Source organism: Brachycentrus maculatus, unplaced genomic scaffold, assembly GCF_059751285.1.
Source record: "Brachycentrus maculatus isolate JH-2025_06_01 unplaced genomic scaffold, ASM5975128v1 h1tg000216l, whole genome shotgun sequence".
Taxonomy (NCBI): Eukaryota; Metazoa; Arthropoda; class Insecta; order Trichoptera; family Brachycentridae; genus Brachycentrus; species Brachycentrus maculatus.
Window position 1 is genome coordinate 2640976 of NW_028280967.1, and position 16261 is coordinate 2657236.

Genomic DNA, 16261 nt, shown 5'->3' on the forward strand with positions numbered 1-16261 from the left:
TCAAATTTTCATATTCTTTTTATAGGCTTGGTTAACTGATCACTTTACACAAATGTAACATTCACAAATTCTACCCACACTACACAATTTTCGGAACTTATAGATATATTGATCAAACACGTGACATTGTACTTTTTCACAACAGCCATCTATGCTGGTATAGGGAAAGCTTTTATTAAGCAAAGACTCTTTCTATTTGTACGTGAGTTCCGAATCCAGGATTATAATCACATACTTTAGAAACGCTTGAAAACATGATGTTATTTTTTTTATGTAGCTTATAATTTGGCCAGTTATTTTGAAAAATAACTTCTGAGCGGAGATAATCCAAATTTGCGAATAAGAATTTGGACACACTTGAAATTTTGTTTATGTATTGAGTCATATATGCTACTCGGCTGTCCAAACTTAAAACACGGTAAGTGACATTTTTTTGAAAAAAGTATTTTTTCAAAAGTAAAAACTTTTTTTTAAAAAAAAATCCCTTTCTGTGTTTTACATTTGGACAGCCGTACTGATGTTGTCGTGCAGAAAGTTATCAACTAAAATAAATAGCTATTCAAACATTATTAATCTAATTATTCTAAAGAAAATATCACTTGATGGTTGAGAGAACTCACTTTTGAAGGTTAATTACATCTTCTGTAAAATTTCATTTTATAAAGTTAAAATAGTTTTGCAGTCAGATAACGATTTAATGTCGTTTAGTGGGTATCGATGTTCTGTGTGTTTTGTGACGTAATAAGTTATTTAACTTTTTTTTAAAAATCGTAGCGACAATAATACGAAACCAAAAAATCTATTTTTAAATACCTAATAATTAAACTGCAAAGTTTCTCATTGGTAACACGAAAAAAAATCCCTTAAAACAATCACCCTTTGAAAAATGGTATTAGTTCGTAAGTTTTTTTAAATAATAATAATATTATTATAATTTTATTATTTTTATTGGTGTATTCTTTATTGTTATTGACAGTAATGATTTTTATTTTTATTGTTCATATTTTTGTTAATATTATTAAAGGCATTGGCCGTAAATAACATTAAAATAAAATAATGTAATAAACCCATTTGACTCTTCAGCGTGTATCAATAACAATATAATAAATATACAAAGCGTAATAACAAACTTTGCGTTTTAACAGGTTAACCAGACTGCTTAATAAATATTTATATATTATATATTTCAAGTGAACACCATTGTGTGAATGCGGCATTATGAAAAGGGTATTGAATTTAATTTTGTAGCTGCTGCTTTATGTGGGAACCTACTTAAACATTCCGGTCATTAGTACGTGGCTCCACGCGTCTTATATATGGCAACACTATACGAATATTCAATAATATTCCAAATGGCGGATTCTTTGTTGTTTTCGTTTTTGACAGATTCGTAGATTAGTTTCGGAAATGATATTTGAAAGATGACTGACACGTGTAGATTACACCTTAGCTGGACATAATTAAAAAATTAAATATTTAGAGATGCTAAAAAACCCTTAAAAATAACCTCTCGTTTATCAGTTAAGGTAAATAAATACACGCGTGTCCGAAAAAAATCTCGTGTTTATTTTCATTTAATCATCTGTTATAATTAATTACTTTTGACAGTTTTATGTACTTTCGTTATTATTAACATAATAAATTATTCATACTTTGTTCTTTGTAACTGGGGATTATTTTGATAAATAAAAAAGCACATGGCGATTTTTTTATATTAGAAAACGATATTTTTATTGAAAAAATTATCCTATGTTTGTTCCTGTAAAGTGGAAGGGTTTTTATCATTTTTATAACCAAACTAAATAATCGCAATTTAGATGCGGAGCACAGGTATTATTGACGAGTATTTTCAGATTTTATTTTTATAGACAATCGATGTTAAATTTTCTTCAGAGATTTTTCGCCAATAATTTAAAATCATAGGGATAAAAAAGACAAAATCCATTTAAAAAAATTGTTCAGTGATATTTATCTTATTTTTTTGTTTACATTTTCCGACTTTTTCATGGCCCGCCATGAACAATGTTAAGTATAGCGTGCGTTGATGTTACGTTCAACGGATGGCACTGCCATTGCGGTAAAAAATGATGTTTTAAAAAACCATGTTTATACCTGTCAGCCGAAAACACCTGTTACAGGTGAACATAAAAACGCTTGTCAAAATAAATAAAAAAAACAGTCAATAAATTGCTTTAAGAGAATTAAGATCAAAATTTTTGGATTTGATCATTTCTTTAATATATGAATTTTTTCAATATATGGATGTTGAATAATCGGCAGAATGGTGAACGTTGCACACTTGTATAAAGTGATAATTTAAGCCAGCCAAATGCCAGGTCGTGAGCCCTGAGATGCTCAAAATTCCATCTTCTTTCGCTTAAAAATTATACATGTCGCTCACTCCTTTCAAGAACGTCATAAATCAAAAATCGTCAATTTTCAGTTGTGTATGTTTTCGGAATGCCCAGAAAATGTACCATATCCCACCAAAAGAGGCATATTTTTAACTTAATATTTACCCACTACAGGGCAAAAAGTGTTGTTTTTGCATTTTTGATAATTATTTTTTTAAATTAAGCAAGCCTTAATCAAGCTTGCCTCCTTTACAAGGCATCAGGTTCGCGCCGCCCAGGACGATCACTGCTGACAATTCGTCGGCAGTTCTCGTCAGAACTTCGCGACGCGGATCTGACTTGGGAGGATGCAAGGGAGCTGGCAGCCGACAGAAAAGCCTGGAGAGTTTGTGGACTCCATATGCTCCACCTAGGGAGCGGATATGGTTATTATTATTATTTTTTTAAATATATTAAATAATTTTCAAATGGAGAAAAAACCTTCAGGTTTTACCTAAAATAATATGTTGCACAGTAAAAAGTTTAATAAGTGGCTTGATATTTATTTTTAAAACATTCTATTATATTTTAAAACTTTAAAAACGTTCTCCTGAAAAATCAAGTATTTTGATTTATGACGTTCTTGAAAGGAGTGAGCGATGTCTCATCTCAAGTGGAGACACCTATAATATAGATTTAATAAACTGGAGAATTTTTATTTTTAAAAGGAGTAACCCGCAGAGCCTCTACTTTTAGAGGTTTGTCTGCAGGTAGGATAGTAAGGATACGAAAGGTAAATGTGAAAAATACGTCACAACCACCCAGACCAATTGAAAATAATTATTTCTTGAATTTATTTTACACTTGGCTGGAATCAAACCCGTGATGCCAGTTTCGCAGTCGAGCGTCTACCCAACTACGCCACGGCGCCTGTCATTACATATAAAATATGTTTAGGGTTTTAAACAGGATTATACTGCAATGGAAGCTGCCTTGTGTATATACTTGTTCTAACCCTTATCTGCACCCCAATGGTGCATAGGGCACTGCATCATATAGAAGCAGTGTTATCTTGATCGTTAAATATACGAAGGAAAGGTGATCACCCTTCCGCTTCAGATTCCAGTCCAGGGTCATATTAAATAAATATTAGACTGAAAAATCACTAATATTTATTTTGACCCTCTTGGGAATCGAACCCGGGACCTCCAGCATGGTGGCCTAGCGCGCTAACCACTACACTATGGAGGCGGACAACATGTATGTTTTTTATGTTGTGTATATACATAACATAAAATTTTATCTAGCCTCCCACCAGTCGAATGATGTCAGTAACAGAGAAACCTGGACAAATAAAATATACTAATTTTATTACGTAAAATGCAGCTCCACCAAGAAATGTCAGTACAAAACTTAAATCTACTAAAAAGGGAAGTTATGAAAAAATGAAAATGCAATTTTATTCACATTTTGTACCTATATTTTAATCATTATGTACACAATATTTATTAAAATGATAAAATACACATATATAAAAATAAAATAATTTATTCTTTAACATAATAAATTATGCCGTCAACTTTTTAGGTGAGCCTTTTTTCCTCTGCCAAAGCTAAATATAAATTAAAACTGTTTTTAATACTGATAAAATAAACTATTGTGTGATGCAATTCCGCATTTTATGACGCACATGATATACCTACACATAATATTGTTATTATTCAGACCTGACGATGGAAGTTTAGCTTCCGAAACTAGCAGTCATTAATAAACTCAAGTGGTATAAAAACAAGTGTTTCCTTAATCATTTTAACATGTCTTACCACAAAGTAAATGCCGAAACAATAAATAAAATATTACCGTAGAACGGGGTTTCTTGAACTATGATGTATTACTTGATCCCAGTACAAAAAAATATTTAGATCTGTATTTGGTCTACAATAATGAACGTATCGACATGATTCATTGTTTCCCTGACAGGTGACACTTATTGTCACGATACGTTCATTATTGTAGACCAAATACAGATTTTTTTTTGTACTGGGCTCAAGTAAGACATCAATGTTCAAGTAGCTCCGTTTTACGGTACTACACAGTCACTGCATTTTTTTTTACTTACATATATAAAAATAGCGACTTCGTATTTCGTAATATTTCGTATTTCGGCTCAACACAGGCCATGCCTAAAGAGCCGTAATACATATAGTAAAAAATATTATGTATCTATGAAATAAATAAATAAAATAAATAAATAAAAATATCTCGCAGTTGGCAGTCAACATGTTAATAGGGTTGGGTAAAAATAAGGTATAGTAGGCACTGGTCGTGTTTCTATATGGAAAGCGAGTAATCCAGGGTAGTCACTGCTTTTCTGCCTATATAATGCACGCCTCTGCGTCACAGTATCCTCACAATTCAAGAGTTGCTATATATTTTTTTAATAATTCCCAATTAATTCTGCGACTTTCTTCTTTTTCTAGCTCTCACTCGTATCCAACGGATAATGGATGCTTAAAAATTGCATAAATTTACACTCGGCTTATAAATATGTAGAAAATTTTCGTGTATCTAGATTTTAAAAAAATCATTAAGGTATCAACCCTTAAAATTAACATAACTATTAAAGTAAATGCCATTTAAATTATTGTATATTTACATAAGTACAATTCCTATAGCATAAAATATAAATATTACTTATAGTAAAAAGTTGTATTTTTTAGTACGGATTATGAAGTATGAAATACAGTGGAACCTCTCATAACGATAAATACGCATAACAAGTAAAAAAGATGTGAAAAAGTCGCTCCCGTAAAGAGCGACATTTCGCATAGCGAGTCACAGAGAAGGGTCAAGTCCCTTTATCACGACATTAACTTGTGAGCCGGGACTTCCGCTTCAGTCAAAACAAAAAATGTTTTGCATAATGAATATTTCGTTTAACGAGTAAGATTCCGGAATTAATTATGCTCGTTACGAGAGGTTCCACTGTACATGATAATATGTACAATATTATGAGAGTGGTTCCAAAAGTTGCTATTATTATCTAAATACAGGAAGTTTTCATGTGCATCGAAAGAAGTCCTTTTGCCACAAATCCTTTCTGGCATAAATTGCAAACATACGGACGGGATCCGGAGTGATATCTGAAAAAAAAACATAATTATTTAAAAGCAAAGTTTTAATTAAAAAATAAAACACTTGTATATGACCAGTTTTGAGTATATCAATGTCAACAAGGACTAGTTTCGAGAACTACGGATGTCCTCGTCAACAAGTGAATAAATCTGTAGTTCTGGAAACTAGTCTTGTTTAAATTGATAAATTCAAAAGTGGTGTTACGCAAGTATTAAATTTTTATATTTTAGTCATTTTTTTCCCACAAAGTTGATAAGTCACTCCAATGAAATAATAGACCACCATAATAAATTAATTATGAAAATTTTCCTATTCACAATATTACACCCCACATTACTACAGTCAAACCTGGATATAAGAGACCTAGACATAAGAGAAACCTCTTCAAAACAGAGTTGGCTTAAGGTCCTGTCATTTTACCCCTCTATAAAAGAAAGCATAGATACAAAAGAGACCTCTTTATAAGATAAAATTGTCTCCATTATAACCAGGTTCGCCAGTAATATAAATTTTTTATTTTATGTATTAATTTTAAATCAAACACAGATTTTTTGAGGCTACTAAGTTGTATTTTATTAAGAAAAACACATAAAAAATTTATTTTGGGACAGTTGTTTCGCCTTGTTAGGGCATTATCATTACAAAACAAAACATTCGTTTGATAATGCCCTAACAAGGCGAAACAATTGTCACAATATTATTTTTTATGTGTTTTTGTTAATAAAATACAACTTAGTAGACTCAAAAAAATCTGTGTTTGATTTAAAATGAATTACATTAATAAAAATGGAGTTCTACAAATTAAACAATTTTTTTTTTTTTTTAAATGACTACCTATAAAAATAATTTCAGGCCTCGAAATAAAATGGCTTCCTCACTAGGAAAATTCCCTAAAATGAGAGTATGATCCCTAATATGAGGTTAGGGTATGTGGCGTTTGATATTTGAATAGTGGCCTGAAGTACCTTTCATGTATGACGAGGGTGGATCTCTGTGAGAATGCCTTCCCGCAGTGGGAGCACACGTGCGGCCGCTCCCCGCTGTGCACGCGCTCGTGCAGCGTCAGGTTGCATTTCTTCACAAAGCCCTTTCCGCACGTTCTACAAACAAACAAAACTCTCACATAGTTCATTTGGAAATAACTTGTAAAAAACAGTAAAAAAAAAAACATTGTACACATATTTAATTTACAATTATGTGTCCTCACTGTGTTTCGCAGTACCGAGGGCACATTTTACATCACTGTTTATTAACACATTGTTTGCGGCAAACGCTTAAAAGCGTCTTTTACATACTGTTAGTAGAGAGTGAGAGACGCTTACAAGCATTCTATTTCATATTATTTTTTGAGATCTCATCAAAGATGAAGAAGAATATGGAAGTCTGGGCATTTCCGGGGCTGAAGACTGTCATAGGCTGGTTTAGTGATTACTTTAAACACGAGTAACATTCAGCAATTCTACCCATTATTGACAGCCACACTACTCAAATTCTTGAAAGTTCTATATATATGAACCAATTTTGAAACATTGTCCTTGAATCACTAGAACTTCACTAAAGACATCATCTATTGGTGAGATGAAAATGAAAAAGATTTTTTCTGGCGTTTCTCATGTGTGTGATTATAATCCAGGATTCGCACCTCACATACTAATAAAAGAGTTTCCGCTCAATGAAAAGCTTCTTTTCATCTCACCAAGAATTCGAGTAGTGTGGTTGTCAATAATGGGTAGATTTGGTGAATGTTACACGTGTGTAAAGTGATCACTTAAACCAGCATTCTATTTGCTTACTTTTGGTAGAGCGCGAGAAATGCCAAAAACCATTGTACCGGTCTGAATTGAGTTTGCAGTTACTTGTGATTAGTATACATACTAATTAGGGTAGGGATTTATGAAAACACCACCCAACAACATTATGCTGAGTTATTTGTCCAACATGAGTCATGCAATTGTGAATGACATCTCCGTATGATACAGTCTATTTCAAATCTATCCAACTCCGTTATCCAATTAATAATAGCTCTTTTATACGTAGTTTTGTGATTGATTGCGGTTAATGAAAGCAGGTTATACAGGTTTATTGCGTTATACTAAAAGTTCCTTCGACCAAACGTGGTATTTGTTTGATGTATTTTTGATCTTGTGGTGCATCCACATTTTTTTGTTGTTTAATAATAATAATAATTACTTGGATAATTTGTATAGCGCCATTTTCGTAAAATGCTACCTCAAGGGAGCTTATAAAGCATGGATAATAATAATAATAATAGGATGATGATGATGATAATGATATACAAAAAATGAATGGATTAAAACGTCGTCAAGTCTCGGGCCGTCTAGTCTGGAGCGGGGAAAAGATGAGCCGACAAATTAAAACGCCTTCTGCTTGATCCCATGGGCTGGAGAATGGCCAAGGTGTTGGGCAGGACGCCTTCCTGAGCGATGGTCTTCACGCTGGAGGGCAGCTTGTTAAGCTCCTCGTCATTGTGGATGGCCAACTTTCAATTTCCAGACTAGCACAGTTCAAACAAGACTTCACTTTTACCCTCACTACTTTAGTAAGTTAGCTAATAACTAATATTCAACATTTTATACCATATAATCCAAAATATATCATAGCTTCAAAGCATTATTGATTACTAGGATTTAAATTTGCCTCCTACAATAATGCTGTGGGATAAAAAAAAATTGAATTAAAATGTGCCGAGCACACCTAGTTATTTCATTAATATAATAATTTATTCATCATGAGTAAAGAAAAGAAAGAAAGAAAAGAGTTGACAAAAGAAAGAAAGGTTGTGTCTTCTTCTTACCTTTATCCGCACCCCAGTGGTGCATAGGGCACTGCATCATATAAATGTGTGATGCAGTGCCCTATGCACCATTGCATCAGTGTTATGTAGATAGTCAACACATGAAGGAAAGGTGATCAGCCCTCCGCTTCAGGTACCAGTCGAGGGTGATATTGAATAAATAATATTTAAAAGTGAAAACATCACTTACATTTATTTGACCCCCCCCCCCTGGGAATCAAACCCGGTACCTCTAGAACGGTAACTGAGCGTAATGACCATTACACTACGGAGGCGGACTATTATGTTCTAATCAGTTATTGTACTAAGAAAGTTATTTGATTTCAATTCAAACCCTTATCCGCACCCCAATGGTGCATAGGGCACTGCATTATATATACACAGTGTTATCTTGATCGTTAACACACGAAGGAAAGGTCATCAGCCCTTCGTTTCAGGTACCAGTCCAGGGTAATATTGAATAAATATTAGAGTGAAAAAATCACTTATATTTATTTCACCCCCCCTGGGAATCAAACCCGGGACCTCCAGAACGGTAGCCGAGCGTGCTGACCATTACACTACGGAGGCGGACAAAAGAGTACATCATGAGTAAAGAAAAGAGTTGACATAAGAATTATCGAAGTGTTGTGTACTGACTTGCAAATGTGCGGCTTGAAGCCCGTGTGGATCCGGATGTGGAACTTGAGGTGCTCCCGCGAGGTGAGCGCCTTGCCGCAGATGTAGCAGAGGAAGTTGCGCTCGCCGCTGTGCGAGCGCAGGTGGCGGCGCAGGCTGTTCAGGTGCGTGAACTCGCGCCGGCAGTGGATGCACCGGTTCACCAGCAGGCGCCCCGCGGCCTCCGGGTGCGCCGACTCGCGGTGGCCCATCAGGTACCTGGCGAGAACAAAGAGATGATGACACGCCAACATATAATGGCTAAGTAAACGAAACCCAGAATTTGGTTTTTTTGATCATCTATTTATTTTATTTCATTTAAATTTCATGTATAGAAAATATATTGGCGGGTCAAAATATTTGATACCATATATAGCCGTTTGCAATCAGAGGGTAAATAGTACTTGAACATTTTGCTCGCTCCGTGCAACAACGTCATATATCAAAAATCAACAATTTTCTGTTGGACATGTTTTCGGAATGCCCAGAAAATGTACTATATTCCAGCAAAAGCAGCATATTTTCAACATTATATTTACACGCTACAGCGCAGAAAGTTTAGTTTTTGCATTTTGAAGAAAAGGTATTGTTTAATTACTTTTTTAAATATAATAAATATTTTTCAAATGAAGTCAACACCTTCAGGTTTTACCTAAAAAGATCTGTTGCACAGTAAAAAGTTTAATAAATAAAATTTTAATTTTTTACAAAAATGTTAATAATATTAGTATATAACCACTCACCGAGATTTTTATGTCTACCAGTTTTCGAGACGTACCCGTCTCTTCGTCAGGACAATCACTACCACAGCATGTAAACAATACCACCCTTCACCACCATGGCACCATTAACATAATATACTTAAAACTACATAAAATGTTTGACACATGCGATTTTTGGTCGACCCGAAGACCAACATGCACTACAGGTTTCAGCACAAACATGCGTTACGAGCCGAGGTTAAACATGCACTGTTTGCATGTGAAAGTGTGTAAATGGTGCTATGGTGGTGAAGGGTGGTATTGTTGCATGCTGTGGTAGTGATTGTCCTGACGAAGAGACGGGTAGGTCTCGAAACCGGTAGACATAAAAATCTTGGTGAGTGGTTATAAACTAATATTATTAACATTTTTGTAAAAAAATAAATAAGTAAAAATGACTAACTACAAAGTAAATACTTTAAATAATAATAATATTTAGAATAGGGTGTTATTTTTGCTTATGGACTCACTTCATGTACACAAATGTCTCGTCGCAAATATCACACATGAACCTCTTAGTGGCCGGACGTGGCCCCGAATCGTCCCCTTCCACTTTTTCATCGTCATAAGTGTGAGCTTTCTTGCCTGAAAGAAAGAAGAGGAGAATATATAAAAACCTACGAAAAACATAACAAGATATAATGGTTTACGAAAAGGTTTTCTGACAAAAATTCAGAAGCATTTTCAAAGGGCGAAATATTGACACAAGTAAAAAAAAATTAAAAAACAAAAGTTAATACACATTACATACAAAAAATAAAAAGGATTGAAAATCATGTTTTATAGATGTTTGCCAGTATGTAAAAAAATCTGGTTACGATCTTACATATCGCTCACTCCTTTCAAGAACGTCATAAATCAAAAAACTTGATTTTTCAGGAAAACGTTTTTAAAGTTTAAAAATATAATACAATGTGTTAAAAATAAATATCAAGCCACTTATTGAACTTTTTACTGTGCAACAGATCTTTTCAGGTAAAACCTGAGGGTTTTTTCTCCATTTGAAAAATATTAAGTATATTTAAAAAAATAATTAAACAATACCTTTTGTTCAAAATGCAAAAACAACACTTTCTGCCCTGTAGCGGGTAAATATTAAGTTAAAAATATGCCTCTTTTGCTGGGATGTAGTACATTTTCTGGGCATTCCGAAAACATGCACAACTGAAAATTGACGATTTTTGATTTATGACGTTCTTGAAAGGAGTGAGCGATATGTCCAAATAAAAGCTGCTAAATAAAAATTTTCTCAATCCAACATGCATGGCTGTTGTGAACTTATGAGTACTCGCCAAATATATTTATGTATTTGTTTATATTGACTAACCCGAGCAGTGTTCGGGTAGTCTTGTTTCCAGTTGTTTGGTGATGTTTTCCTGCACCGACAAATTTTCTCGCCAAAATTCAACTGTTAAGTAGTTAAAAGATAAACAGCATATATATTTACCATGTTTCATAATCTCTAATGGATTTTTGAATGTCTTCTCACACAGAGAACACGGGTAAGCCTTGTCGAATCCGTGTTTTTTGATGTGTCTTGAATAATGGGTTTTAGATTCAAATTTCTAGAAAAAAATCATTCCACCGTGTTAGATTTTATAAAAAAAACATCATAATATGTAGTGTGTTTGAGAAATCATATATCATCATACACAATTTTCTATTAACACGTTGACTGCCAACTACGAGATGACTCGTAGATTGCGTTCTTTGCTAGGAAGCCGACTAGGAGTCTCCTACTGTGTTTACTTGCCATATTCCTGCAGCTACGATAAAATTCCTTATATATTATTTTGTTTTACAAAAATGTTAGTAATATTAGTATGTAACCACTCACGGTGAGTGATTATATTCTAATATTACTAACATTTATGTAAAAAATAAAAGTAACATTGACTAACCACAAAGTAAATGATTTAAATATTAGTAATATTGAGAATATAAAATCCTAGTATATCAGTGCTAATATGGATAGATGGCGCATGGGAAGAGAACAATATATCAATGCTGGCTTACATGAACAGAAAATTTATTAATAAATTAACAAAAAATATAATTATAAAAAAATTATTCAAAATCAAGAAGTAAAGAATATTTTTAAGGCTAGCTTTTTAGACCAGAATTCTGAAAATTGCTGTGGCAGTCAACGTATCAATAAAATATTTTTTTAAAAAAATTATAGGTTATTGCATGGTTTCAGCATAGTTTAAAAAAAAATAGAATGAACACATCCAACCATTTTGGATTGTTTCAGGGATTTTTTTATTTATATGTTCTTCTAATTCAAATTTCAACACATCCAAACCGCATGGATTTTTTCTGCATATTTTCATGCACATACATGATTTTAATGTGAAAAATGCTGAAAGCTGTCAACCTACATGGATGTTTATAACATTTTTTTTCATGAATTTATTAGTTGTGGGTTAGAAAAAATTCTTCAAAAAATATTGTGTTGATCTTTTGGGTCTTTGGCAAATTAAAAAATTACTATTGATGAAGTGGCATTCATCAAAAAGTCAAATTTCACAAATTGTGGGTTGGATGGATTCGGCATAACATGGTCCGATTAGTTGTTACCTTTTCACAGAATGGACATGTGTATGAATTTTTTTTATCTTTCATATTTTTTTTACTTTCATTATTAGCGTCAATATTTGAAGGTCCTTTTTGTGTCTCACGTGGGTCCTTATAGTGTGTTCTGGAAAACAAAGATACGTCTAATAAGATCTATATTTATTTTAATAGAAATTCGAATACAATGATACAATTACCTTACAACATTTTGAGTGTGTCTAAATACTTGTTCACAAAATCTGGATTATCTCCAATTACAGGAGCTACCTTCGTATTATGTTTTGACATCTCATCAAAGATGAAGAAGAATATGGAAGCCTGCTTAGTAAAAAGCTTCTTTACATCTCACCAATAGATGTCTCTAGTGATTCAAGAACAAGGTTTCTAAATTGGTTCATATATATATATACAAGAATTTGAGTAGTGTGGTTGTCAATAATGGGTAGAATTGGTGAATGTTACACGTATGTAAAGTGATCACTTAATCCAGTCTATGATGGTCGTCAGCCCCATAATTGCCCAGACTTTCATATTCTTCTTCATCTTTGATGAGATGTCAAAAAATAATATGATACAATTACCAATTAGAGTCAATGTTTACTATTTTTGTCAAAGTCAATGTATTAATTTTTACAACGTTTTGAGTGTGTCCAAATACTTGTTCACAAATCTTGATTATCTCTAATTAGGAGTTACTTTTCATATTATTTTTTTGACATCTCAACATAAATGAAAAAGAATATGGAAGTCTGGGCATTTAGGGGGCTTACGACTGTCATAGGCTGATTTAAATGATCACTTTACACACGTGTAACATTCACCAATTCTACCCATGAAAATTGAATAGTGTGGTTGTGTCAATCATGGGTAGAATTGGTGAATGATACACATGCAAAGTGATCACTTAAACTAGCCTATGAAAGTCCCGTAAATGCTCAGACATTCATATTCTTCTTCATCTATGGTGAGTTACCAAAAAAATAATATTCATTTTGAATTTAAATTTTACCTTGTAAGTACCACCATTTCTTAAAATCTATTGTGACAAATGTTTTGATGCATTTCGCATCATTTTCAAACATCAAAATGATGCGGAATGCATCGAAACACGTGTCACAAAAGATTTTAAGAAATAGTGGTATTTACTGAGTAAAACTTAAATTAAAAATGGATAGATTTTACCACAAAATAACTGCTGAATCAATTAATGAAATTAATAATGGAGGTCAAATATATATAATTGATTTTTTCACTTTATATTTATATTATTTTATACTTTATATTTATTTTATATCACCCTGGACTGGTACCTGAAGCAGAGGGCTGATCACCTTTCTTTCATATGTTAACGATCAAAATAACACTGTGTTTTTATGATGCAGTGCCCTATGCACCATCGGGTGCGGATAAGGGTTGAAGATATATGTATGAGGGTCTGTGCATGTGTATAGATGTCAAAGCATGTAATTGTACAAAAATAAGTTTTGCGCAAAACTCGTGGAAATATCAAAGGCGTGTATTTTAATTTTAATTATTTTTAAACAAATAATTAATTTACACTCACTTGTAATGTGTCAGCATTGTATTTTGATTGTTACATTTATAAAAACAAACGCAACAATTCCAAACTTCCGATTCGTCGTTCTTATCGTATTCCTGAATTTCCACGCCGTCTGAAAACTCCATTTTTATGCCATTTTCACCCAAAACCACAACGTCTTGCGCGTCCGCCCCCCGCCCGGGCCTACCGACCTGCTTCGCTTTCAAAATATTCAAAGTCTCGTTGAATTCTTCATCCTCCGAGTCTGTTTTGATGCTCGTCATCACCGGCGGCTTCAATTTTTTGATTTTGACCTTTATCGCCTTATCCTTTTTTGATTTCTTGTTTCTGGAATGCTTCCGGGGCTTGGTTTCTTCAAAAGGCGGATCAAATTTAGCGTACACCTCGTCGTGACCCACGGGAAATGAATCATCCTGGTAGTGATCACCGTTGTCGTCGTCGTTATTGCTAAATGGAGGTAGGAAGGACGCGTCTTCTTGCTTTATTTCGCTTGGTTTTATCAGTGTAGAGTCGTCGTCGGTTTGCGTGCTAACGGTCACCGGCAGAACGATTTTTTCGACTTTAGAATTTAGTAATGTAGGCCTTTGGAAACCGTTGACATGATTAAAATTCGAACTGCATTGAAACAATTGATTTCTATTTATCTCTGGTACATTCTCATTTACTCCATTCACTTCATTTTCGTTTTTTGTTAAAGCGAGAATTAATCTAAAATAAATACAAACAATTTATGAGAGAAAAAAAATTACAAAGTAGTGACATTTCTATTTTCTATTTATTACTTTGATTGCGAGAATAAGTTAACCCTTTCTGGTCCCCCAAAATTTAAAAAAAAAATCTAGCTAGACAGTTACATTCCAATTGGAAAAAATATTTGTACTCTTCTGACTAACTAACCATCACGTCGTTCCCCACAGGGGTAGGCAGAGAGAATAGAGCGCCACACCACTCTGTCCTTGCAAACATTCTTCGCCTCTTCCACGTTCATGCATCTCCTCATACATACCCGCCGGTACTCGTCTGCACATACTATTTTAATAGATGTGGGACAAAAATGTAAGCTTGCATTTTAAATAAATAATACAAATGATGAAAAAAAATTTAATAACATCCAAGATGAGACCTAAGAGGAAAAATTCCATATCGAATGAGATTCGACATTGGACCGTTAAGGGTTAATATAACACTCTCCTTATCATTCATCGTTCACTTTACGTAAAATCACTTTAAAAATACTCTTAATTTGTGACTACCGGTTTAGGAATAATCATTCCATCATCACATCAATGTAGATTTATTACGAAACCGGTAGTCACGAAGTAGTGTTTTTTAAGGTGGAATTACACAAAGAAAATAATAAATTGTTTATACATTTTATACATATTGTAGAAATCAATAATAAACCTTGTTTTATTTTGGATACATTACCCAACAATTCAATATGGAATTCTACCAACTGTCTGCAGTTACAATAAATAAATTAAGTAATATTTTTTTTTTAAAGGAATAACCCGTAAAGCCTCTATTGGAGGCTTGTCTGCAGGTAGGATAGTAAGGATAGGGAAGGTAAATATGAAATATACATGAAAAACACCCTGACCAATTTAAAATAAATCTTTCTTGGATTTATTTTGCACTTGGCAGGAATCGAACCCACGACCCAATAATAAGGAGAGTATAATATTACCATACCACAAAGTTAACAATGCTTTTAATATACAAAATATAAGATAATATTATCTTACCTGTTTTCGGCATCGAGAGCTTTGTGACAAAATTGATAAAAATCATCAACTTTGTAGGAACAAATATCACATATTTTTTTAGGAAGTGAATCTTCTTTTGTTACCTAAAATTGAAATTCAAAGAATAATGTCAACAAACATATACATATACATATAAGTATGTCCCCGCGAATTGATGTCGTCTACAGTGGATTAAATAATAACAAAAATCGAAATCAATCGAAAAGGTGCAAAATAAATGCCATTTTCATTTAAAGTTAATTATTTAAGTAATAAAATACCGAATTTTTCACACTTAAAAATATAATTTTTACCTTAACTGGTAGGCAAGAAATAAGTTTAAGATAAATTTTGTTATCATCTCCAAAAATACAATTATTAACTAGCGTAATACTAAGACACAATCTGCAAGTGTCCATCGTGTTATTGCATTTATTTTCGAAATCAATTTAATATGTCAAAAACAAAAGATGACAACTCGGCAGCCATTTTAATTATTGAATACATCAAATATAAATGTTGCCAAATAAAAAAATATAAAAAAGTACCTACGTATAGTAATAAAATTATCGACTCCGGCACTATTTTTGAAGTTTTTTTATATAAACTGGCTTAGTGGTGGCGGTTGTGTTCTAGTTGTTGTCCTAAAGAAATTTGTATTTAAAATGTTTTTTTAT

General features: G+C 33.1%; 1 protein-coding gene across 1 annotated transcript; it reads right to left on the bottom strand.

Annotated features, from left to right (window-relative positions):
• Positions 1-4777: 4777 nt before the first annotated feature.
• On the bottom strand, positions 4778-16083 carry LOC148306987 (uncharacterized). The gene is made up of 9 exons (XM_088264114.1): positions 15899-16083; positions 15585-15688; positions 13843-14547; positions 12282-12402; positions 11149-11266; positions 10172-10286; positions 8923-9159; positions 6434-6568; positions 4778-5476 (listed from the first exon to the last, which is right to left on the bottom strand). Exons 1-9 carry the CDS (start codon positions 16001-16003, stop codon positions 5377-5379), a joined length of 1740 nt encoding a protein of 579 aa, XP_088120240.1. The 5' UTR covers positions 16004-16083; the 3' UTR covers positions 4778-5376.
• Positions 16084-16261: the final 178 nt, after the last annotated feature.

Coding starts and splice junctions, on each gene's coding strand:
- LOC148306987 (XM_088264114.1), bottom strand. CDS start 16,003: ATGGACACTTGCAGATTGTGTCTTAGTATTACGCTAGTTAATAATTGT. Junction 11,267..12,281: donor CATGTCCATTCTGTGAAAAG/GTAACAACTAAT, acceptor ATTTTTTTCTAG/AAATTTGAATCTAAAACCCA. Junction 6,569..8,922: donor TTCAAGCCGCACATTTGCAA/GTCAGTACACAA, acceptor GTTTGTTTGTAG/AACGTGCGGAAAGGGCTTTG.